At 33.7% G+C, this 26,580-nt stretch overlaps 2 protein-coding genes across 20 annotated transcripts; both read left to right on the top strand.

Moving 5' to 3' along the window:
• Positions 1-6: 6 nt before the first annotated feature.
• Positions 7-25,245, top strand: LOC129795288 (general transcription and DNA repair factor IIH helicase subunit XPD). Of its 3 annotated transcripts, none has more exons than XM_055836384.1 (5): positions 7-122; positions 186-1,377; positions 3,198-3,843; positions 3,914-4,380; positions 25,142-25,245. In XM_055836384.1, exons 1-4 carry the CDS (start codon positions 7-9, stop codon positions 4,363-4,365), a joined length of 2,406 nt encoding a protein of 801 aa, XP_055692359.1. In that variant the 3' UTR covers positions 4,366-4,380; positions 25,142-25,245. The 3 variants fall into 3 exon arrangements, with proteins under 3 accessions (XP_055692359.1, XP_055692358.1, XP_055692357.1); XM_055836383.1 differs by lacking the exon at positions 25,142-25,245 and adding an exon at positions 5,321-5,428; XM_055836382.1 differs by lacking the exon at positions 25,142-25,245 and having other exon boundaries at positions 3,914-4,424.
• On the top strand, positions 10,120-25,725 carry LOC129795293 (uncharacterized). Of its 17 annotated transcripts, XM_055836393.1 has the most exons (5): positions 10,121-10,653; positions 10,733-10,865; positions 11,929-13,742; positions 20,783-20,935; positions 25,142-25,725. In XM_055836393.1, the coding sequence occupies exons 3-5, from the start codon at positions 12,215-12,217 to the stop codon at positions 25,258-25,260; spliced, it is 1,800 nt and encodes a 599-aa protein (XP_055692368.1). In that variant the 5' UTR covers positions 10,121-10,653; positions 10,733-10,865; positions 11,929-12,214; the 3' UTR covers positions 25,261-25,725. The 17 variants fall into 17 exon arrangements, with proteins under 17 accessions (XP_055692367.1, XP_055692374.1, XP_055692373.1 ...); XM_055836392.1 differs by having other exon boundaries at positions 10,120-10,868; XM_055836395.1 differs by lacking the exon at positions 10,733-10,865 and having other exon boundaries at positions 10,121-10,626.
• The last annotated feature ends 855 nt before the right edge of the window (positions 25,726-26,580 follow it).

The following is a 26,580-nucleotide window of genomic DNA, read 5'->3' as shown; positions in this document are numbered from 1 at the left end:
ATTAGCATGAAGCGCGGAAGGTGTTGTGAAACATACTTGAATGAAACACAAAACAACCCGGAAAGTGAAGCAAAAACAAAGTTCAGGAGGAAGAAATCGAAGAAATCTCATAAGAAAATGAAGTAAGTACGGAAGAATGAGGGAATTAAAAGATGAAGAATGTTTAATAGGTTCTTCCTGAACAGGATAAATGTGGATGGTTTGCTGGTTTACTTCCCGTATGAGTATATTTACCCGGAACAGTATGCCTACATGCTGGAGCTGAAGCGGAGTCTCGATGCAAAGGGGCACTGTTTACTGGAAATGCCCTCCGGGACGGGGAAGACAGTCACAATCTTGTCCCTTGTGGTGGCGTATATGCTTGAGAATCCCCACAGAGTGCGCAAGTTGGTCTACTGCTCCCGGACAGTGCCGGAAATTGAGAAAGTTCTCGCAGAATTGAAGCAACTGATGAAATACTATGAAGATCATCAAGTCCCAGATTCCAGTATGTTGGGCATTGTACTGAGTTCCCGGAAGAATATGTGTGTACATCCGGACATAAGTCGTGAGCGTGAGGGGAAGATTGTCGATGCACGTTGCTACGGGCTCACGGCGAGCTACATTCGTGACAAGAGGCGCTACGATGATGCCATCCCGGCGTGTCAGTACTACGAGGGATGGGATCTCGAAGGGAAGGAGTCCCACATCCCCACGGGAATCTATGCCCTCGATGATCTCAAGGAATTCGGCAGGGAGCGCAACTGGTGCCCCTACTTCCTCGCACGATTCCTCATTCAGCACGCTCAGATCATTGTCTACAGCTACCACTACCTCCTGGACCCGAAGATTGCAGAAGTTGTCTCCAAGGAAATCCCCAAGGAGACAGTGATCATCTTCGATGAAGCCCACAACATTGACAATGTCTGCATTGAATCCATGAGCGTGAAGATCAATCGCCGGACAATTGAGCGTGGAACAAATAGCATTCAGGCTCTCGAGAAGACCATCACTGGGATTAAGGAAACAGACACAATGAGACTCACGAGTGAGTACCAGAAACTCGTGCAAGGGCTCAAAGATGCCACGGAAGCACGTGAGAATGATCTAATGCTCGCTAATCCCGTCCTACCGGATGAGATCCTGAAGGAAGTCGTTCCAGGGAATATCCGGACGGCGGATCATTTTATTGGCTTCCTCAGGCGCTTTGTGGAGTACCTCAAGACACGTCTGCGGGTTCAGCATGTTGTCCAGGAGTCCCCGGCGGGCTTCCTCAAGGATTGCCAGCAGAAAGTTTGTATTGAGCGGAAGCCGCTGCGTTTCTGTGCAGAGCGACTGGCTTCCCTCCTGAGGACACTCGAGATCACGGATATGACGGAATTTGGGGGCCTCATAGTGGTGAGTCTCAATTTTCTCATTAAATTTCCTTAATTTTTGGCTGATAAGAAAAAGTCCCGAGAATTGAGCTTAGATACGCTCTTTGAAGGAATCACAGCTGTTGCTACTGACTGAAAATTAGATTTAATTTAAAGTTATTAATCTTTGATAAAAAGAACGTTAGTTTGTGATTTAAAAGGTTTTTTTTTTTAATATTTTGTAATAGTGGAAGTAATAAAATTACCTTTTAAACTTTTCACAAGTCATAAAAAAATAGATAAAATCATTTTCTTTTGAAGAAAAAAAAATGAAGTTAGATTACGAGAACAATCATTAAGAAATTTTCCCAATAAAAATCCCAAATTGACTGGAAATTCTTCCCCATCTTTCAACGCTTTTAACAATTTTAAAGATATTAAATGAAATTAGGGGAGGGCGGGGCTAATTAAGTCACTTAAGGGTTTGGAAAAAGCCTAAAATATCATATTTCCTAGCTAGATAGAACAAAATGATCTGAGAAAGAGTTATAGGGCAGTAAATTTCCTATAAAAATGAGCTATACATTTCGCTTTATCTATTTCGGAAATATGATATTTTGAGCTTTTTCTAAACCCTTAAGTGACTTTTTTAACCCCGCTCTCCCCTAACATTAATTTCTTAGGATTTATTTAACTACAAGTCTTAAAATTGAAACAAAACATTCCAATAACTTTATAATTTTTACTTAAAACAGCGTCAAAACGGTCAAAACAAACGGAAATCAATCATTTTATTTTTCTAAACTAATGTTTTAGAGTAATATTTTTTCAGTTCTATCGAATTGTTATCTATTAATTTTCAGTTGTTACAGTGTAAATCAATAATAGAAAAATTGGAATAATTTTTTTCTTCCGGCAGCTGATTTGTAAAGAATTTTTAGTATTTGTTTTTTAGTAAATATTGTTGTTTGCCCCATTTCTAGTACCGGAGTATGGTTATGGAATCTTTTCTAAGACATTCGAAAGTGGGAATTTTTTTTCAAATTTTCTTCCTTGTGTTATTTGTATTGAAATTAACTACATCTTACCGCATTTGATAACTAAAACAATAAAATAAAAAATTGCAGCAGTTTTAAGACCTAGATGTGGATGGATTTACCCCTTTACGGTTCACTGGGGAACGTTTTCTTCCAATAATTTGTTATTTTTAATCTCTTTTATAATAAATTTTCTTTATGATTAGTTGCATTTGATACAGAAATTCTGAATATTCCAAAAACAAAAAAAAAGGACAGAGAACATCTTTAGGTAGTACTCACAAGATTGAGAAGAACGAAAAATAAGAAATTACAAGATCCCGATTTTGTTTTCCCACCAAAACTTTCTTACTTGTGGTCAGAGTAAAGACCTAAATCAATAAACTGTTGTCCTTAAGGGGTTAAAGTAATTTCTCACAATTTCTAAAGACTTGAACAAGAAGGTTCTGCTTTTAGCCAACCCGTTTTCGTTTTTTTTCACGTTTTTTGGGTCACACGTAGACCCAAACATGAAATATTTTATTTTTCCAATTTTTTTTTTTTTAATTTAAATGTTTTTCCAAGTTACAAAACATCAAATTCACGCAAAAGAGGCCAAAGAAGACGTTCTGACTGAAAAAAAAAATCCTCTGAAAGCATCCACAGAATAAATATCGTGATAAAAGAACGCATGTTTCAATGTTTTTATGTTTCACGTTGGACTAAAAAAAACTTAAAACTAATAAATGAATTTGCACGCATTCCACGATGGTCAACCGTAGAATCACATAAACTACAAAACTGATTTTCTTATGAGATTTTCTCTCTCTTCCTCCTCGGCGCGTAGATAACGCATTTTGCCACCCTGGTGTCCACCTACACAAAAGGCTTCACCATCATCATTGAGCCATTTGACGATAAAACCCCCACCGTGTCCAATCCGATCCTCCACTTTAGCTGCCTCGATTCCTCCATTGCCGTTCGGCCGATCTTCAATCGTTTCCAGAGTGTTGTCATCACGTCTGGAACACTCTCCCCTATGGATATGTATCCGAAAATCCTGGATTTCGATCCGGTGGTCATGAGCTCATTCACAATGACCCTGGCACGGCCATGCCTGCTGCCGATGATTGTGTCCAAGGGGAATGATCAGGTGACAATTTCATCGAAATTCGAGACAAGGGAGGATTCGGCGGTGATCCGGAATTATGGGCAATTGCTCGTGGAGACGGCAAAGACGGTGCCAGATGGGATTGTTTGCTTCTTCACGTCGTACCTGTACTTGGAGTCTGTTGTGGCGGCGTGGTACGATCAGGGGATCGTCGATACGTTGCTGCGGCACAAGTTGTTGTTCATTGAGACGCAGGATAGTGCTGAGACGTCCTATGCCCTCATGAACTACGTCAAGGCGTGTGAATGCGGCAGAGGAGCTGTTCTATTGGCTGTGGCCAGGGGTAGAGTGTCTGAAGGGGTTGATTTTGATCATCATTTAGGTACGCGCGAGAGGCTCACAAAGATTTTTTTTTTTCAACGAATAAAAATACTGAAAATTTGACTTTGCAGGACGTGCTGTTCTCATGTTTGGCATCCCCTACGTGTACACACAGTCGCGCATCCTCAAGGCTCGCCTTGACTACCTCAGGGATCAATTTCAAATAAGAGAAAATGATTTTCTCACCTTTGATGCCCTTCGACATGCAGCTCAGTGCGTGGGGCGGGCTATTCGCGGGAAGACGGACTACGGGATAATGATTTTCGCCGATAAGCGCTTCTCGCGGCAGGATAAGCGCGGGAAGTTGCCCAAATGGATTCAGCAGCATCTCACGGATAACTACTGCAACCTCAGCACGGAAGAGGCCATGCAATTGGCCAAACGTTGGCTCCACATCATGGCGCAACCCTTTACGCGTGAAGATCAACTCGGTGTGTCCCTGTTGACGCTGGAACAGCTCGAGAATACCAAGAAGGAGAAGCTAGAGCAACAGGCTCAGGGGGAAGCAATGGATACATCGTAGCAGGAGCCGGTAAAGGTGAGTAAGAAAATCATCTCAAATAAACATTGTTGCAAAACATAGAAGAAGAATTTTCTTTTTTTTTTCAAAGCCATTTCTCTTTTCTCCTCCGCAATGCGCGCGATCACTTTCATGATCATTTGATGCATTTTTTTCTCTCCACTTTGCCTGAAAAATTCATCTCTCGGTGGAATTTCATGCAAACAGCGCGCGGGGGAGGAAATTTTGCATTATTAAACATCATTTGAGAAGATGAAAAATTACGTGTTACAAGACCATTAAAGTGATCATCGCGTTTCAATTGGCGCTGCATATTTTGTGCGCAAGACTTTTATTTTATTAAAAAAAAATCTCTCTCAGTGGAAAATTGAGGAGTGCAATGAAGCTGTGTGGAATTCATCTCATATAAGTTGAGATTTTTCAACCTAAAATGAAAAGAAATTAAATTATTTTCTTGTGATAAAGTTGTTTAAACGAACACACAAGAACAAACAAAAAAAGAAGAAAATTGATTTTTATTTTAAAGAGGGTGTTAAAACACCCCAAAAGTTTAGAATTTTATTTTTTTTTGACTATTTGGACAAAAGATTGGGTTAAAGAAAGATCAAAAATCTGTCAAAATATTTAACAGTTTTAATTATTCTGTCAGCAGAATTATTTATTCTGTAAGCAGAGTTTTTTATTCTGTCAGCGCACTAAATATACTTTATTCTATCAGCAGATATTTTGTTTGTTTTAGAGAAACTATTGTAAATAAAATAAAAGGAAATAATTTATTGGTTTATTTTTCAAACAAAATATGTAAATAATAATTTTACGATGGAATAAAAATTTTGCTGACAGAATAAAGAAAAAGAATAAACCAAATATATTCCTAAGGAAAGAATTCAGATGTAATAACATTGTGTAGCTAATAAAAGAAATTATTTTCTATTAAAATTAAATTATTCATTTACAGAATAATTTAATTAGCTGACGGAATAAAAAAAGCTGCTGAAAGAATAAAAAAACTTATAAACGGAATGAAGCACAAATTAATAAAATAATATATAGACTGGAACTTCTGATATTAAATTACTAACAGGATTAAATCTTTTGGTCAGAAAATTGAGATTTTGGTCAAAAAAAAATCTGCGTTTGATCAGGTTTTGGTCGGGAGAATCTTCGTTTTTAGTCAGGAGAATGGTAATTTTGGTCAGAAAAATGTTTCAATTCAGGAAGAATATTCAATTTTGTCAGAAAAGTGTGCTATTTGATCAGGTTGAATTCAGAATTTTTTGATAAAAATTCCAATTTTCTGATCAAAAAATGAAACTTTAGCAAAAAATGGTTTTTAACAGAATAACTAAAAATACTGCTGATGAAATAAAATAAACTGACAATAGAACAATTTGCAGATTAAATTTTGTAACAAATAAAATAGATCAAAAAGAATTTTCTTATGCATTAATTTTTTTTTGCCTTTAAGTTTCTTAAAATAAAAGAAAAAAACAAAGAACAACAAAATTTGATTCAATTAATTAACTAAACGACCGCCTAATTTTGCTGCTCTCTGTAACTGATTTTAGCAATCAAAACACAGCTAATGCAGCTCTAATCTAGATAAATCTCATCTTCATTCAGCAATGGAAGATTCAAAGAAAAGAGAGGAAAAAGCGCCAAAAAGAATTGATTTATATAAAATACCTCATTTTAGCTCTTTTCATTCAGTATCTTTTCTATGCCAAAAGTTAACTAAAAAATGAGAAATTTCTTTCACTTCAAGAGGCCACCTCTCACAGAAATATCTACATTTAATTTTATTTAGGTTTATTCACAATTTTTTATCGCAGCATAAATTCTTTTTCTCTTTCTCTCACACACACGAAGAAATCTCTTCTTCTTTAATGTTATTCATCAAGAGACAAACATTTTGTCGTTCGTCTTCTCACAAGTTAGGCGACACGCTGCATAAATTTCAAAGTGACTCTCAAAATGCGTTCAAATCAGCATTAAGAAGAAGAAAAAATCACAAAGCTTTGAGAAGAAGAGAAGAATAAAAGAAAATTGTCTGCATGGAAGAATAAATCCTCCTACGCATTTTTTTACTCTTTGCACCACAATCTTTTAAATTTATGCCACCCTTTTCTGTGCGAGAAAAGTGTCTGTCGCGCGTACCTTTATAATGCTTTTTAGCTGTTAAAAGACTTGTGGTGTGGCCCCATTGAGTAATTTGCACCGCAACAACCACTCTATGTTGGCTTTTTATATCAATTCTTTATAATGTGTCTCCTTTTGCAATATATTTTGTGCCTTCGCAGAAATTTATCTTTTGCAAAATTTATAATTGAAAAATATTTTATGGCACCAATGCAATGAGATTCGCCGTCTTGCATTTTTTTGTTGGTTTCTTATCAAAGAAAAATGGATTGAAATTTGCTAAGAAAAATCGTTAAATGTTAGAAAATAAAACATTACATGAATATTAAAATGTTGTCGAATGAGAACTTTCTTTGGAAAACAAATTAAAATGCAATTAAACAGCATAATATTAGGTACATTACAAATCATTTCTTTTTAGCACAATTTCTTTTGAAATACTTTGTATAAGATATGCGATCAAAGGGAAAACTCCATCAACAACCAATTATTAAAGGTATATTAGTTAAAGATTAATTAAATTAGTAAATACTTATTTGATGAGAGATTTATTGAGAGAGAAAAAAAAACATAAAATTTCTTCCTCTCAATTCGATCTCTTTTGCATTATTATAATACATATGTTATGTATGTATGTACATATTGAATTCCATGAGTAAAGTGGAGGTGAAAGAGAAACAAGAATTTCAGGCAATTTTAGAGAGATTTTTTTGTTGTTGTTTTATATTTTATTTATTAATTTTTTTCCAACGAAATAAGCATAAAACTAATGTTTGGGAGGAGATATTTACAAAATGCAAAAAGAAGATGAAAAGATGTGTGCAAAAATATTAAACAGAGAAAAAGCAAAATAAGAGTGAGAGAGAGAAAAATCAGCGATGGTGCGGGAGGGAAAAATTGTACGGGTTGTGTGTGATTAAAAGAAAATTGCAATTATTGCATTTTTTTAAGCTCCAATTCATTTCCAATCTTTTTTTCTCTCTCAACTATTTGCACAAAATAAAAACACAATAATACAATTTTTGCTCCACATATTTGAATCTCGCATACAGTACAGCCAGGCACATACTGCAGGCAGTACACGAGAAGTATAAATTTTTGTGCGGTGTATTATTGTAAGGGATAGGGTTGATTGGAATACAAACTTTTTCTTTTTTCTTTCAAAATTCTCTGAAAATTCCTAATTTTTTATTTGATTATAAGTTTGAAAGTTTATTAATTTTATCAGTTTATTAGTTTAAAACTTCAATAGGGGAAACTGGGGTAATTCGGTGAATTTTTGGGAGATAATTTTTCCTGAGTTCCATGGAAATATTTGAGATTTCCCATGAGAACTATCTTATAGGAAATTTTCCGGGCTACAACTTTGTCTCAGACGATTTTTCTCTATCTCAATGGGAAAATGCTTTTTCACGCCATTTTCCAAACCCTTCCAAATTTGCCTGTTTCAAAAATCCTGGGGTAAAACGGTTAATTGCGTTTTTTGTTCGCTTATCTTAATTTAATGAAATTATTTTAGCAAGGCACTATAATATCTATTGAGAATGAGAGATTTGTGTACCAAAACTCTTTTTTAATAAAAAAAATACAAAAAATTAAAAAAACGTTAATTTTAAGAAATTGCCTTTTTTATTTTTTTAGTTTATAAAAATTGGTAATAGTAAGTGATTAAACATCCCAAATTGTATATAATAGTTATACTAATTAGGGGAAATTATTCTTTCAAAAATTTAAGAAGTTATTTTAAAAAAACACCGAATTCACCATTTTGCCCCAAGCGGTACTTTTTACTATCAGTGTTTTACGGGAAAACTCGGAAAATTTTTTCGGAAAATTCAGATTAGATTCGTGTTTAGCAATAGTTACTCTGTCTAAAAATGCATTTGGATCAAAAAAATTGCAGAGAATTTCGCCAAAACTGAATTTGTAGTTGAGTGGTCAGAGTAACTTTGAGGTTAGAAAAATTTGTTTTTCAAATAAAAGCCAAAATATTGGATCAATTATTATGAAACTTTCTAGGTTTAGGCAGGGGTATAAAGTGCAACTACAGTCGTGCCTTGGCATAAGATAGTTTAGGATATACTCTTCACACTCATTATTTTCAATACGCGAGAGCAGTACATCCTAGACTATCTTATGCCAAGGCATGAGTGTACTGACAAAATTAGACAGATTAGCTCTCACTGCTTCTTGAGTTATTAATTTTTATTTTTTTTTCAAATTCACCATTTTACCCCAGTTACCCCTATTCATAAATCTAAAAATCCCGCCAAAAGCGCCATTTGAAGAAAAATATAAGTCTAGCAATTTGGAAACTTCTAAAACAAAAAAGTTAGTTTATTTTTATTTCCTTATCTTAAACTTAAGTGCCTATTTACATAAGACTTAGCTTGGGTGAAATTCCGTTTCTTTGGCCAGATTAAAGTTGTTTTTAAACTCAGGCTTTTAAGTTTTTAAGGTTATGTCGAGATGAATCGGGACAGAAAGCATTTTTTTGACAATTTCTACCAATAGTTACGTCCAAAGATGATCAAAATATTTATACCTGACTGTCTTAGCGTATAGAAATTCTTAAAAATCATTTAAAAACTACATTAGGCCCCTATTCGGCAGACCTGAGTTAGGACTGGTTTAAGAAAACATAAGTTTGCCTAAAAGTTTTATGGTTAGTCAGGGAAAACACAACTTAGGCCTAACTGAAAAAAATAGGCCTGGCATGAACAATTTTAACTCAACCTAAAACATTATATGAACTAGCTTAAAAAATTAGGTAGAACCTCAAAATCTTACGTTCAGCTTAAACCTGAAGTACGCTTAACGTAGTTAAAAAAAAGAACAACTAAAAACATGTTTTAAGAAAACTTTATTGAATTCATTGTTGAAATTTCACAAACAAATGGGTCGTTTCTGTCCCAAAATCTACTTTATACTTTTTATACAAATTGAGAGTTGTAAGATATTTTTTTTATATTCTACACAAACATATTCTAAAATTTTGACAATTTTGTTTCTTTTTTAATCATGTTATAAAAAAAAAATAAATACCTACTTTTAACTTTAAAAATCCATTAAACACTTTTCAGAAAGAGTTCTGGAATATTAGATTAAATCTTTCATTTTTCTTTTTTATCAGAAAAATGTTACGATTTATCCTTATTAACCGTCAAAATCTCAAAAAAAATCTTCCAAGTTACATACATATAAGAAAAAAAGAAGAAAAGATTTTTGAGAGAAATGATCATAAAAACCTCAAAGAATGAATTTTTCTAGAGAGAAATTAATTTTAATTCAGCTATAAAAAAATAATTATTTAAGAAAATCAGTAAAAACTAAAATATAATTTTCACGTGTACCTCTTGCATTAGGAAGCATCTTCGTGATTACCTTTTCATCTTATATGTACCTTCTGCTGCGCGCGGAATGTTCTTTTCTCTCTCTTTTCTGCATTCTGCTCACGGTGTGTTGTGTTGTTTAGCCTATAGAGAGATATTTTTCAGAGGGCTTTTTTATTTTTCTTTATTATTTTCTCCTCTCCACCAAACGAGCCATTGAATCAACACCAACAACACAAAATGCGAGAAATTTTTGCATCGCACCGTGTGTCTATACACAATTTTTCAGTTCATTTTGAGCTTTCCTTGTTGAAAGACGAAAATTAGAGAGGCCACTCTCCGATCGCACGAGTTGCCCATTAAGTTGTTCTTCTTTCTTTCTTTTTTTGGTTGATTTTTTTATTGTTGGTTTTTGGCTCGCGAATTTCGTGTTTTCAGACAGTTTTTTTCTCTTCGCTTTTAAAAATGATTTTTGGATGGACAGTTGGTTAAATTAAAAAAAAGTTTAATAAAATCTCTCAATTTGTGCATAAACTTTTTAATTTTTTCTTTTGTGTGACTAACTCTGTGCCAAAAGAAGAAGGAATTTAAAAAAAAAGAATCCTTCCAAATGGACAACTAAAAGTGCGAAAAATTATTGTTTTTTTGTTGTTGAGAAAAGATAATAAAAGTGAATGATTAATGGGATTATCTATGTACCAAGTAATTGGTAAAAGAAGAAGGAAGAAAAATCAACGAGCTCAAGGAGTTGGAGGAGCTTTTTAGAGCTATATATGGAGTGTGTGCCAAAGAGGTGATTTGTTGGTGCTTTTAAACATACGTATGTACATTCTTGTGCATTTGGCTTCACCTCCCGCGCGTCAAACGCAATCCATCATCGTTTAAAATCAATGTTGCAGTTCTAGATGCGAAGGGGCAAGAAGAAAAAATTAAAGAACACAAAAAAATCCACCAACAGACTCTCCAAGACGAAGAGAATTCTCCGTGCATGTGTTGTGTGTGAAAAAATAATTTGAGACAGCGCGCACAAATGTGGTATATATACATATATGTAGTATACCTACATAGCTTTACATATATAGAGAATATAGAATACTCCAAGAAAGGGGCTAAGCATTGCAAAATAAATTCTAATTATTCTCGAAATAAAGAAAACTGAAACAGTGAAGATTCTTTTAGGGGAAAATTCTCGAAAAATTATTTGTTAGAAAAGCACTAGAAGGCGTTAAATTCCTATATTCATCGACGTTTTGATTTTATTATCATCTTCAGGTTCCGTTACTTTTTTTTTAATAGACAAAAGTTTATGAAAATTGATAAACACAGCCAAATAACAGCTAATTTTAATAAATGTGTCAAAACGTCGCTGGGATAGAGAAGCTGATGCCTTTCTATTGCATTTTACATTGTCAAGAAGAAATTTTTTAGATTGTTACAACATAAACTTACAAAGTCTCAGACTACTTTTTGTGCGGAAATTAATGAGTTAACAGTGAAACATGAAACATCATTAGTTTTGTTTCAATTTATAATATTCAAATTACTTTCTAAATGATTTAAAGCGTCAAATGGTGCAGACAGACTAATTAATTTGTCAGTTAATCATAAAGTTCTTCCGAAAACCAATCAAAGAATAAAATATCGTCATCATAAAATAGATTCGTTATTTTAGTGTCTCTTTGTTTCATTCTTGTTGCAAAGAGACTCTAGATTTGTTTTCATTTTAATTTAAATCTAATTAATTTTTTCCATTGCTCTGAAATGCAAAGTTTTCTCTCCTTTTTTTTACATTTTCTAACTACGTTTTTAGTCAAAATTAAAATTTTTAATTCGTTTTTCCTTTTTTTTTTTAAATTCTTTTCATCTGTGAGATACATTTTTGGGAAAAATTCAAAATGGTGGATAGTTTTTGAATTTAAAAATTTCAATGAATTAATTTGTAACGGATTCAACAATGTCGCCAATTCTGAATGAAGCGGAAACTGTCGCGATTGTTGCAATGCTGAGCCCCTTTTGTTGTTGTTGTTGCAAATAGAACCTCTATGGTACCGAATATCTCATATAAATGCTATATGTAATATGCACATATGTACAGACAGAGAGAATTAACACAACGCCTGTACCCTCAACCGGTTTCTCCATCATCATCATCATCCACAAGAACGACAGAATCTTTTGCGCGCAAGACAGTCAAAAAGCGAAGAAACCCTCAACAGGGCCTTGCTGTTGCGGTGCTGAGAGTGAGTGAGAGAGGCACGTAGGTGAGGAGGAGAGCTGAAGTTGTTGGTAGGAGTGCGCGCGCCAAAGAAGCCATCGACGGATAAGACAAAGTTCGTGATTGTAAGCGCGCTGCGGCGGCGGCTCAACGGATTGTTGTAGTTATGGCTCGTCAGCCAGCCAAGTCGGCGGGTGCACTGCTACTGGCGACGCTGGCCACACTTGTACGTCTCACCGTAGCGTCGTCGGACTACTTTAGCGTCTCCGTGGATACGGGTGGTGATGGGAATCGCGTGAATTTACCAAAATTCGGTGATCGCATCTCACCGCGGCATCGGTATAGTGGTGAAGAACGGACTAGTAGTGCTGCTGTGCGCGCAAATGTGACGCACTTGCATCGGCTCACGGCGAACGACATCATTGGGCGGAAGAGTGATGAGTTTACCAATGAAATTGATCCCCCTATTTTTGCGGATAGTCAAATTGAGAGTAATGTCTCATCAGCACAGGCGCATCGTTTGGAGATGTCCACGGAGTTCTTTGTGGTACCCCCAACGGTGGCAACGATGAAGCCACCGAGCATACGGGGGGTGCCAACATCCCTTGCGGGGATGATTGTAACGGCGAGGACAACAGCTGAGGCAGCTGGGAATGCCACACCACCAACAATTGTACCCACACACACGATCGGATTGCGCAAGGAGGGTTGGGTGGTGCCTGTGCTAATCCTCAGCATCATCACGATGATCACAATGGTGGGATTTGAGGTGTTTGTGTTGTGCAAAGTGTGGAGAACTTCACCAAGTAGGAGGCATCTCTTCCTCGGCCAGATGCTCCTTTTGGGACTCTTTGCATGCGCTGGCATTGCTGCCATTGTCACATCACGTCCCACAGTGGTATCGTGTGCGATTATTCGTTTTGGCTCTGGTGTGGCCTTTGCCCTTGTCTTTGCCTCCCTCCTCGTGAAATGTGTTTTCCTCATCAGCATCAATGGGGGTGTGTACCTCCCATACCCTTATCAGGGGCTCCTCCTGCTCTTTGCCGTCCTCATTCAAGTGGCCGTCAGTGCACAGTGGCTGCTCACATCACCACCCGAAGTGATTGCCTCACCCACAACACGCTACACCATTCTCCTGGCATCCAACACATCACCCATCCAGCAGTCAGTTCATCTGTGTCACACCCCCTTCTCGGAGCACCTTCTCAGTCTCATCTACGTTGTCTTCCTCATACTCTTCGTGGCTGTGCTGGCCATCAAATCACGGGGGATTCGTGACAATTATCGCGAAGCAACGTACATTGGGCTGTCAATTGGGGGATGCATCCCCATCTGGCTGGGATGGACACTGTGTGGCCTTGCAGTGGCTGAGAGGCATCGCGATGCATGCCTGGCATTTGGTTTGATCGCCACATCGGCCACAGTCTTCCTCGTGATGTTTATGCCAAAGGGCCGACAATTGGCAGCCATGGGCAAGGAGGGGCTCTACCTGGAGGATCGTGAGGAACGCTGCAGCTCACTCAGTCGCACAGCATCGGGGTATTCGCCATCATTCTTCCACTTTAAGCCCATCAAGTATGGCGTGATGGGGAATAATAATTCAGGGAATAGCACGGCAGCAGCCGAGGGTGGACGCACCGGTGGTGGAAGTAACCAAAATACAAAGCATCAAGTCATTGCAACGCTAGGAGGAGGTAAGAAGAAATAACTCTTTTTTTTGGTCTTTCTCTTTATATTTTTATTTAGTTTTGAATCAGAGGGCAAATAACTGTTGCAATTAATGCGATCTTTGAGATCTTTTAGAGATCATTGTGAGATCTAATATTGAAGTAATTTTTTTTAGTGATCTTCGTATAATCTTTGAGATCTTCCTGAGGTTATTTAGTGATCTCGCGTTGAACTAAATTTACAAAGGAATTTTGTAATCTTTTAGCATGATTTAATTTGGAAAAAGAAAGCCTACGATCGTGTGAGAAAAAAAATAATTCAGTGATCTTATACTTTTTCAAATCTTTTTGAAATAACTTACGATCTGTACAAATTCTTAAAGAAGAAAATCATGTATTTATCATGAAGAATGTATGTAAGAGAAGATCTCTTACTTAATATAAATCTTATAACAATTAAAAATTAGAATTTTTCATTTCTTCAAAATTCTTAAAGAAAATCTCGCGATCTTTCAAGAAATATCCTTTAAAAATATTTGTGAGAAAATCATGCGATTTCGTTACAAAGCTTCGTAGTAAAAAAAATTTGTGATCACGATCATGTGATCTTTAGGCATAAAATAAATCTAAAAATCTACAGCGATCGTTTGATCATAAATTGTATTGCGAATCAGTTAAATGCCCCCTGATACATATTTAACATTTTATCATTATAATTTAAGAGCTTTTGCACAATGCTTTGCACATTGCACTTTGCTTAATTTTTTTTTAATGAAATTTTAAATATTTTTCTGTTGTAAAAAAAAAACAAGAGAAATATGTTTAAATGAAAAAACAAATAATTAGAGATTAATTAATGAATAATTTTGAGAGTTAAAGAAAATAATTTGAAAGCCTGAAATGCATTGAAAGTTTATAAATTATTTTTAAAGGAATGTTTTCGGGGGAGAAAGGAGGTAATGATCCGTGTATAGAGGAGTTTTGAATAGTCTCCTTTATAGAGCCAAAACACAGCGTTGCGTTAAATTTAAAATTTATTATTGATGATCACGCTAATATTTAAAAATTTGTTGTTTTCTTTTTTAAATTAATTTTCAAATTGAAATGTTGATGAATTTCCCGATAAAGCCGCTTTCCCGATACGTTGGAAAAGGGAGAGGGGAAATTCAGTTAACCTTTTCGCGTTCTTTGGGTCATACGTAATCAAAAACGTGAAACATTTTGTTTTCCTGAATTTTAAAGAATTTTGTTTATTTTTTCCAAGTTGAATATTCATTTTTGCGCAAATGAAGCTAAAGAAAACATTTTTCCTATGAAATGTCTTTTTTTATAAGAGCATTCATAGAATAAATATCGTGATAAAAAGAGCAAATGTTCCAGTGTTTCAATGTTTCACGTGGACGAGAAAGAAATTATTTCGCATTCATGTTGAAACAAAAAAAACACAAAAACATTGTTTTTGGTTTTTTGATCTTGTTATTCATTCTGTTGATTGCACTTAGAGAATTATTCGCTATTAAAAAGATTTTCTTATTTCTATTGACTTTTTTTACATAAATTCAGCTCGTTACAAATGTTTCAGAAATATCTAAACTATTGGAAATTCAAGAAATTACTTCAATGTTTCTATGTTTCACGTGGATGAGATAAGGCACGATTGGATAAGTCATAAAAGACGTAAAGCGGGGCACTACTGTAAACTTTAAAATAAAAAATAAGAAAACTCAATAAAATCTTTGCAAAATAATTAAAGATCATTAAGAAGGTTTAATAAATTGCAATTTTTGCATGTTTTAAAGGCATCCCGTTTCCATATATATATTTTTTTAGAAGAATATTTGATAAGTTGGAACGTGCGTCACTGTTGGGTGATTTTCCTTTATAAAGAATAAAAATCACGCGGCGGTGTAGCTAAAGAAATACTTTAATAATTTTATATTTTTAATTAAGAAAATTGAGATGCTTCTGCAGAGTCAATCAATCCATTTTATCTGCGTGAAAGATTTAATCTCTAATGCGGAGATTATTTGCCAAAGTGAAAAAAGCGAAGAATTTCTTGTTAAACAAATTTACTATTGTGTGTTAAAAATTGTTGTATAATATTACGCGGAATGTATGTAAATATTCTCCTCAACATCCCATTCTTTTTCTTTCTTTCTTTTCTCTTACACTTCTCTCACACCTCTAATATGCTCGACTATGCTGTTATTGTACAATGTTTGTGGGCTTTTATGTACAAAAATATGCATGTTTATAAATTTTATTTTTCACATCATTTAGTCACAATTTCACTTTTCTACGCTCCGTTTCATGGACTAATTGCGAGAAATTTTCCATCTATGCTCACCCTTTTTTCTCTCTACTTCTTCTTAATCTAATAATATAAAAAATGATCTGTTTATATAGATAAAATTGAATATATTGAGTATTATTATTAGAAAATAAAATATTTATTTTATCCACAATTCTGTCCAGATTTATAATAAAACTGAAAAGTTGTTGCTTGCGCACAGGGGGTGTCTAACTGAATTAGGAAATATCCGGAATTATTATGATGATTTTCAAATTTATATCAAAATATTCATTTTTTAGTTAGGAAAGATGACAGATTAAGGTGCAAAAGTCTAAAAAGAAGTAATAAATTCAAGCTTAAAATTACATAAAATTAAGCTCAGAAAGTATCTTCTAAATTCTTGTCTTGAAAGTAATTTGATTCAAGCTCAAAAAAAGTTTTCGGTGATTACTCAAAAAAAAAAAGTTTCTCAGCCCTAAAAAAATACTGAATTCAAACCTGAAACGTACCTAATTCCAGTTTGAAAGTAGTATATTCAAGTTCTAAAGGGATTAAGTTAAGATCATGTTTTAAGCATACTAAATTCTAACCGAAAATATATAGGTATTTTCAATCTTAAGAAGGCTCAAACTGAATGGGAAAAGCTTCAAGAAAAAAAAGTACTAAATTCAAGTCTTAGAAGTATTTGATTTAAGCCTAAAAAAAGTTATCCGGTTTTCATTCTGAAAAAGACTTCAATTGAGAAGGAAAATAAAAAAAAAAGTATTTTAGTTCTCTGCCTAAAAAATACTATTTTAACCTGAAGTGTACTTAATTTCAGCTTAAAAGAGTAAATTCAAGCCCTAAAAGGGTTAAGATCAAGCCAAAGCATCTAAATGCTAACAGAAAAAAATCTATTTTTAAAGTTTTTTTTTTAAGTACTAAATTCAAGTCTTAGGTTAGAAGTATTTGATTCAAGCCTAAAAAAATTTCGCTTTTTACTCCCAAAAAGGGTTTTAATTGAGAAGAACAAAGAAGAATAAGTAGGGGAGACCGGGGTAAAAAAAGTAATTTTCGAATTTTCAAATGCCAATTTCTCCGAAGTTATTAATCGGAAAAATCGGAAAAAATTCTGGTGGAAAGCCCTACCAACCTATAATTTTTGACAGTAATTTAGAGGTTATGCGATCAGTACTTTAGGAGTTAAAAAAGAAAATAAATTTTTGGCCCATTTCCCAAACTTTTGCGTATTGGGAAAAACGCGTTTTCCGAGCTTTTCCTTCAGCAATTTTCCAATCTGATAATTTTTCTCACTAGCTGGATTAGTGCAGAAAACGTTGCCAAGGTGTATTTTTCACTAACTATTAATGATTTTTGTGTACAATTATTTGAATCAAAACATACCCCTTGGGGTAGATCGGGTCAACCCATGTAAATCATATGGGAGTTCGAAATTTTCGACATATTTTCTATCCATTTGTTGCAAAATGGCGTGTTTGAGAAAATCGCAAAATTTCTTGTTTTAGTGCGTATAAAAGTGAAATTCCTTGTCGCGGATCAAAAGGTGAGAAGTTTAGCTATCAACTACTGTCAATCTCTCAGGTGGGAAATCATTGGAAATGTCGGAAAATTCGACCGACTCTATTTAGCCAACTGGTGACTATATTTACCCGCCGCGTTTAAAAAAAGTCAGAAGCGGAAGGGTTTAGGAAAAGCTCGAAAACTCGTATTTCCCGTGGAGATAGAGAAAAATGGTCTGAGACAAAGTTGTAGGCCAGGAAATTTCCTATAAGAATGACCTATCGAGGAAATTTTCTTGTCCTTGGGGAATCCTGCAGATAAGGATTTATGCAAATTGACTTTTTTTACCCCGGTCTCCCCTACTTAATTTTCAACTTAAAAAAATACTTAAATTCAAGCTCTAAAAGTAGTAAAGTAAAGCCTTAATAGGGCAGAGATCAAGTCTAAAACGTACTAAATTCTAGTTGAAAAAGAATTAATCTGATTTTAGTCTTAAGAAGGCTCAAAACTGAATAGAAAAAGCTTTAAAGCACAGCTCAAAAAATGTAGTAAATTCAAGCCTAGAAAATACTGAATTCAAGCCTTAAAGGGTTATTCGGTTATTAGCATATAAGGTGTCATCTTAACGAAATATTCGGATTATTTGCAAATATTCCTATTTATTCGCCACCTCTTGCTTGCGCGTCTTTTGCTCTCTTTGATTTTCTCTACACCCACGCAAAAGAGACATATTTCACCGATAAGGCCATGCACTTATGCTAACTCACAAAATAAATTCTTTATTTTGTGCGTTTTACAGCAAAGATATATTTTTCATATTGGCCTAACGGAGGTTGTGAGGCTCTTCGCGCGCGCACAAATCTTTTAAATGAAATTATTACGGTGTTTCTGTAAACATCTTCTCCGGCCCAACAATTGTTCCATCACTTTCTGCTGATGCCTCCGCCACTAAACAACAAAAAAAAACAGAAGAAGAATATTCCATGCAGAATTTTGCCGTAATTGGCGCGCGCGCGAGTTAAAATTGGTCTGACTTGAGAAGCAAAATTGTGGAAATTACAGCCCAAAAAATTGCCCCAAGAATGTTTTTTTTCTCAACATTCGATTTTATGAAATACGTACAGCCTCGAACGGTATTTGATTTAAAACGGAAAGAAAATTCAATTAACGTACATAGTGGTGGACAGGCAAATAGAGCCATTTTATTTATTTGCTTAACCCTCCGTTTGCCATGAGAGGGGGTATTCGGGGGATTTTAATCATTTTGTTTTTTGGGTAAATCACAACAGAAGACTGAGTAATCTGATCCGAAAACACTAAAAAATCGAACTGGATCTCTTTAAATTTGTTTAACCCTTTCGCGTTATTTGGATCCTACATTTCCCCAAACGTAAAACATTTTATGAAATTGAATTTTAATGAATTTGATTGCTATTCAAAATTAGGAATGTGTTGAATGAGAATAGAGAAGAAAACGTTCAGACTAAGAATAAATATCGTAATAAGAAGACCACATGTTGAAATATTTCATGCGGACGCTAAAGAGTTAATTTGTGGCTAAAAATCTATGAAATCGATTTGTGTTCCATCAAAGAATTTCTTTTTTAATTTATATCAAATTTCCAATGAGGATTTATGGAGGAAACTTAAAAAGATGAATTTCAGAAAAGAAACTAACCTAAGTTTAGAAAAAAAAAATAGTTTCAAAATTTAACTGCGCCACCTGCTGGCAAATTTAATTTCGTGAATTTTGTGGGACTAGAAATTAGACGTCTTTAATAAGAAACGCAATATATTACATTTATATCGATCTAAAGATATTAATTAAATGGAGAATTAAATGAACATTAAACGTCAAAATTGGATAAAAATGTCAAATGTTTAAAAAAAAATCGCAAAATATTAAAAATTAATTATTAAACGTTAAAAATAGAGACTGTCAAATGATTGTAAAGAAGTATTACGTAATGTTAATTTATTTACAACGTCTTTAACATTAAAAAAAATAGAATAAATAGTTCTTTTTAATAGTATTCTTCGGATAGACTGCTTTATTAGTTTCCCACACATAGCATATGTATCAAATAATTCGTTATAGTGGCTCTCATCTAAACAGTGATGCTTTACCGTAGAACGTTCTTCAATTTTCATGACGAATCTTTGATTATTTTCTGTCTCAAATTTTTAACTTTTACTGTACTTGATGGCCCTTTAATTCGTCTTCAACGAACACTAAATTGTATGCCCATCACTGTGCTAACGAAATGTGCTGACACATCTCACTAACATATCTATTTTTCATGCTGCTTCTTTCATCTTCTCAACTCAACTATCCGTTCTCTTAATGAGATCTTATTGGATTATTTTGGTCATTTTCGTCTTTCAATTCTCTTCATTTCAAATAGAAAAAGATTTACCCACAAAAGAGAGAGAAAAAGAGTGAGAGAGAGAAGGAGAAAAGTTGATGAAGAAAAGCACAAATATGATTTATTCTCTCACAGATTATTTTTTTTATATTGTTGTGTTGATGTTTGATTATTACAATTTTTATTTCCTCTTTGCCGCACATTTCTCTTGCAAGTCGTCGTCGTTTTTTTTTTCTTTTTCTTCTTTACTTCAATATCCATTTATTGGTACTTTTCAGTGAGACTCAAAAGAAAAAGAAAAAAAAATTGTATCAAAAGAATGATGTGAATTTAAACCTCAAACGCACGTCGTGTTTTGGCTTTTCCAACAACAAGAAGAAATAGTCCAATTGCAGGGTGAAAGATTATGTTATTTATAATACTTTTCTATTATGCGAACATTTTTTTTATTAATCTGAAATTTAATACAAAGTGTGGAAAAAACTTCCACATGGGTGCATTTATGGCTTTATTCGCTCTCCGTGCAGGCCTTTTAATGGCACTTTATGGGAAATGAAAGTTTTTTCTTCTTTTCTTTTCTTTCACGCAGAAGTTGTGGAAAAGTTTTTTTTCGGGGAGAGCAGAAAAAAATGTTTTTGCTCTTTTTTCCTTTGGAACAAATCACACAGAAGAACGCGTGAGGGGTTAATAAATGGCTAATTGGGGAGGTAATTTTAGGCGGAAAGAAATTCAAATAATACATAACTGCCGCGATAGCTTGGTGGCGCGGGGCTTTTTAAATTGATTTTCTTCTCTCTGTACAAAGTGAATAGCGGAGAGAGAGAGAGAGAAGAAAAGAAGTTAATTTTGTTTGAAAAAGAAGATGATGATGGTTAATTTAACTAAAAACAAAAAATCTGGTTTCACAGGTGGTGCTGATATGAATTATCGCATGTATGATTACTTTCGTGCACATTTGACTTACCCCCTTTGCTACTATCTCCCCATCGCAACACAAATTCCACCACAATTTCTTCCACTTCACCAATTAAATCACCACCACAGTTGGTATCCAGGTGCAGGTGGGTACATTAATTAAATTAATAATTCACATTTTAACCTTTTACATAATCTCATAATTTTCTTCTATATACAAAATGTACATTAAAAACATTGGAAAAGGATATGGATTGTGTGGAATTTTTTTTTTCTGGAAGATTTTGGCATTTTGGGAGAAAAAAATAGTTTTATAGCACCCTAGACACAGAGCAAAAAGTTTGGTATTGTCTCATGATCTGTCTATAGTTGCTATAAAAGCGATAAACAGCGCCCTCGTCTTATTACGCAAATGCACGTAAAGGTGAATTCTGAAAGTTTAGCATTTTATAGCAAGTAATGGGTCGACGTTTATGCTCAAAACTTTTGAAATTCACCACTAGAGGCGTTTATAGATGGTGACGGCGCTATTGGTTAATTTTTATAGCAATTGAAGGCAGAATTTTACAAATGTTAACTATGAAATCAATACTTATCATAAATACCTATCTTATTTGCTTCACGAATTTTAAGGTTCCTTTGAGGTTAATTTTGAGGTTATTTTGTAAAAAAGAAAAAAATTGTAGTTCCTAAAAATTGTAACTTTTAGACATTTTAGCCAAGACACAACATTGTGCTATAAAAGAATACATAGTTTAATTTTTTGAGGGCCCAGGGAGCAGTGGATAGAACACTCGAGTTGTGTCCATAGAGTCTCTGGTTCGAATACAGACGGTACCGCCCGTAAAGGGATAGGATGTTTGTATCTCGATAGGCAAACATCGTACTGTGCTCGCCGAGAAGGCATGCTGTATTCACGCTGTGTTCACTATCCACAGCTGTGGGTATGTCTCTCTCAGGCACACGGAAGCGAACGCCGAAAAACAGAGATGAAAATGCCCCTGCCTGGCTAACGTTGTAGTGGTACACGTTGGTCAGATTGTTGGATTGAGAGAAAGAGATGATGCACTCTCATCCACAAAAAACAATGGCCCTCTTGCATCAAATACGGAGAACGAAAGTAACACCTAGATGACTTTCCAATCTGTACACAAATCCAGTTTCACAAATGATAACCCTCTGAGCGCTCTTTGTTGATTCTGTGATAGGGTGAATGGAAACATTTGCCTACCCTTTGGCGATCGATTCCGATCAATGAGGAAAGAAATTGCCGCGAGCTGTCGTTCGGCTTGGGCAATATCGATCTTCAATATATATCAGATAATGATGATAAAGAACCGAGGACCCTTCCACAATAGACCTTTCAGGTCGCAGTGGGATGAAAGCGACTATACGCATTCGCCTCAAATAAAATCTGAATCTGAATCTAGTTTAATTTTTTCGGTACTGTAAAATAGAACAGATACAAAAAGAAATATTGAACAGTCCGATACGATCCCAAAAAACTCATTAAAAATTTATACACGAAAGTCTATAGAAAATTCTCTAAATTCTTTAAATTAAATGAGCATTTTAGCACACAATCACCTACTTTGTACAAAAAAAAATCACTAAAACAAAATCACATAATCTCTATTTAAATTAACTTTGCACTGAAACTCACCCCAAACTCATTTAAAAAAAAAACTTGAATCAGTCGAAAATTACCCAGCTAACACATAATAACTTTGACTTTACTTACTATTTATTAACGTTATAATAACGTTAGATTATCGTAAAAAATGGTCAGAATTTCGTCATTAGCTTACTAAATTCTAACGTCAGAATAACGTTATTATTTGGTAAGTAAAGTCAGTAAAAATTGAGGCATTTTTAGTCATTTTTCAGAAATCAAAGTTTTAGTCATTAAAACATTACAATTCTATTTGTAGATGATCAAAAAGCTATTAAAAGACGTTTTTGCTTTATTTACTTCAATTTTTTCGCTAAAATTCAATTTTTTGTGTAAACGTTAGAATATCGTCAGAAGTAAGTCATTAAAGGTCAGTGAGATGAAAAATCAATAATTTTTTCTATCATCAAAAACTAATTAAAATGGCATATAAATGCATTAAAATGATTGTTTGAAAGAGAGCAAATCGTTTTAGAAGCTTTTTTGAGCAGAAGAATCTCATTTATTATATAAAAATATACTTTCAATTTCTTCCTTAACAACGTCAGTATACCGTAAGAAAGCACAAAATTTCTGACCCTCCATCAACTTTGGCCAAAATTCCTGCCGAAATCTCAACGTCAGAATACCGTAAGTATACTTACCCTCCACCAACCTTTGGTGTTGAGGAAGAGACAGAAAGAGAAAGACTGCGTGGGATATTTTTTTTTGTATTTCTGCACTCTTCTTTTGACCTTTGACAGGCGTTTGTTTTGGTTTAGGTTTTTCACGATTTTCTCGAATAAATCAATAAAAATGAGCAAAATGATCAATGAAATCGTTAAAGGAGATCATAATGAGGGTGCGCCAGGTCTTGTTCATTAAGAAATTCGTCATTTATTGCCGCTATTTTAGTATTTCGCGCATGTCATATAACAATAGGGAAGAATGCTTATGCGGGTGACCAAGATTGTACGTAGGTGCCTTGGAAGACCATTTCAGAAATTCCCTAAGAGGAAACAAGCGTTCAAAAAGGGACATCCAAACGTAAGGAAATCCGCATAGAATTTCTTAAGATTTAAATGTAAACCTGTCGCGAGCACAAAATTAAGAATAATTAATCTGTTTTCTTTTCAATAAAAAAGATCACAAAAATATTTTTTTCTATTAGACCCATAAGATCATTTGATAGAAATGATTTTTATCAAATTCTTGTAATATTTTCCTACAATTTATTTCAATTTTTTTTTTCTAGAATAAGAGAAAAAATACATTAACGTACATATAATGTATTGCATAAACTTTAATTGCCAAATCTCACATTTTTCTTTTCAAAATAAATATTTAAGGTCCTTAAAAACCCTAAATTATTCCCAGGTAGGCAATTTAATTGCCCTTGTTTTGCAGTTTACAAGGGTTGCTCTCCTTATCTCTTAAATGTTTATTGCAGGCTTGCAGGTCATAATCCGTATAAGACAAAATGTATTAGGCTGTTTTCATTTTGGGTACACACTTTTAAAGAAATATTTCTGAGAAAATGGGTTCAGGTAAAAACTTGGTTTCCTTGAAGATTAACTAATATTTAATTTGATCGCATTTAATATGTTTTCGTTTTACATAAAATAATTTACTGATGCACACTTTGCTTTTTGATATACAAATATATGATATCTATTTAAAAATATACCTAATAAAATTTATTTAAAAAAAAGCTCTTTTTCCTCTACATTATATATCATTTATCTGTTCATTTTAACGTTTCGGCCAAATACAATATATGTGACAAAAATTTTTAAGCTACGAGATATGGCGTAGATTTAAGTGTCCGGGAGTATCAATAATTTTTATCGCGATATTCAGGATATTTAATTGCCTTTGAATCAAGCCGGGTCAGCATTTTAAGCAATAGGAAGGATGTCTAAGACATTTTAAATAAACAGTAAAGACAAAGTCTATTTTCCATCATCAGAAATATTTCAAAAACTTTTATAAAAAATAATTAATTTTTAATGAAAGGTCCATTTTAGGTTCTTTTTGACTTATTTGCGACGGTAAAGTATTTCGGCATATAAATTTGAGATATAGGAAATATCGAAAAAAAATTATAAATATTCCTTGTAAAATATACCATATTAATAAATATGGTATATTGGTAGGGAAATAGAGAAGACACCATTATCCTATGCTACCATGTATGCTAGAGAGAGAAATATGTTTGGGAAATTTTTTTTGAGATGCCATGTCAAAAATTTCCCTTTTTGGTCTCAAATTTTAAAGGTCAGTACAACGTAAGAAAAAGGTCAGAAATTTCTTCCAATAACGTTATTCTGACGGTGTACTGACTTTCAACGTGGGTCTTTTTTATTCCCCATTATCACGTAAAATGACTTATTTTTGACGAATAATCAACGTTATTCTAACGATCATTTTCGGCACATTAGACTTTATAATGACCTTTTGTGCCGACTGGGTAACCAATCAGGGAGAACTTCTAGTTCTACTTCTTATTTATTTTCATTTCAAAATTGAATTTCAGCATTTCAGTGCAAAGTTTCTTTGAATAAACAGTGCACAAAAAATCACTTTTGCATCAAAATTTTTATTTTTTTATTTTCTGGGAATTTTTCGAATTTTTCAACAATATTTTATTAAAATTGTTTTCAATTGCAAAAAAAATTCTTGAAAATAAAAATCATTGCAGGTCTGTTTATGCGACCAGACGACGCAAATGTGTACACGACGCTGGAACAGACCCTCAGTAGCAATCCAAATGTCTATTTCCAAAGAAGTGGAGGAGTTCATCCGGGGATGATGTATTAATTATGTTTACTTTTAGACAACAACAAAAGAATCTCCTCGAATCTCAAATTCTTTGGGCAAAAAAAAACAATCAAATTTCCCTTTTTTTTGTGATGAAGAAAACCTTCCACCTTCTTCTTCTTCTTTTTCTTCTTAGGATGTATAAAACAAATCAAATTTTTTTTAATGTGACTGATGCTATTCATTTTGTTGTGCTGCTGCTTATGTGAGAGAACAAAACAGAATAGAACGATGCGTGCGATTAGTTATTTTTTTTAATGAAGAAATGAAAAAAAAAGTAAAGAAAAGTTAATGAATGCTCCCCCCTTTAATTCTTAATTATTAAGTTTAATTTTTGTGAGATTGATACACGAAATGTGTGTTAATGTTTTTTTCTTCTAAAGAAAATTACAACCTTTTTTTACGCCTCAGTGTATAAAAAATTAAAAAATAAATAAAAAGAAAATGATGAAAGAAATTGAAAAATTATGTTTTTTTTGCAATGATTGGAGGGTTTGAATCTGCTAATTTTTAAAGTCTTTTCGGTTCTTTTTTTATGAATGTTTTGTTATTTTGTGGATTTTTTTCAGTTGTGTATTTTCATAGGATGAACATCAAAGTGAATAAACTCCTTTTAACAGGTAAGACAACAAATGGAACTTATTTATAATTTAAATGAAGCACAATTCGTGACTTTTTATAATAAAGTCCTTCGTGAAAAGTACGATTTATTTAAAGTTCAAAAAATCATCATGTAGCCTAACAGGGTTAATCTAAGGAAAATTTTACAAAAAAAATAAAGAATAAAATGAACCACTGACCGAAAAAAATTACTAAAATTAAGACTAAATTACTAAAATTAAAAGTTAGAAAACTAATTACTTTTTTTTTAACTTAATTCTACAACTTTATGCTCAAAGTTTCAGACAAAGAAAAATAATAAAAAAGCAAAAGAATCGGAAATTACTTATTGAAAAATCTTTTATTGATTTCGTCGGAATCAGTAGTACATCACACACATAATTTAGGACAGAAAATCATTCAAATTAATAAATGAAATGTTTTTGGTGTCTTTCGCACAATATTTAGTAAAACTTGAAAACTTTTTAAATAACTTTAATTGCACAAATATTTTATAAAATGCATTTTATTTCCTAAAAATTCGAATACAGTTAAAGGAAGATTTTTAGAATGTCCCCCATGAAAATTTCAAGAATTTTGGTTTAGAATTTGACTTTTGTAGACAATTCTTAGAGAACATTTCGTGAAATTTTCATGAGTTAAAATCATTTTCAAAATCATCTTCATTTCATACGTCGAAATCAATTTGAAATCAAGCCT

Source organism: Lutzomyia longipalpis, chromosome 4, assembly GCF_024334085.1.
Source record: "Lutzomyia longipalpis isolate SR_M1_2022 chromosome 4, ASM2433408v1".
Taxonomy (NCBI): Eukaryota; Metazoa; Arthropoda; class Insecta; order Diptera; family Psychodidae; genus Lutzomyia; species Lutzomyia longipalpis.
The sequence above is the reverse complement of the archived record's forward strand: the minus strand, read 5'-3'. Positions and strand labels throughout refer to the sequence as shown.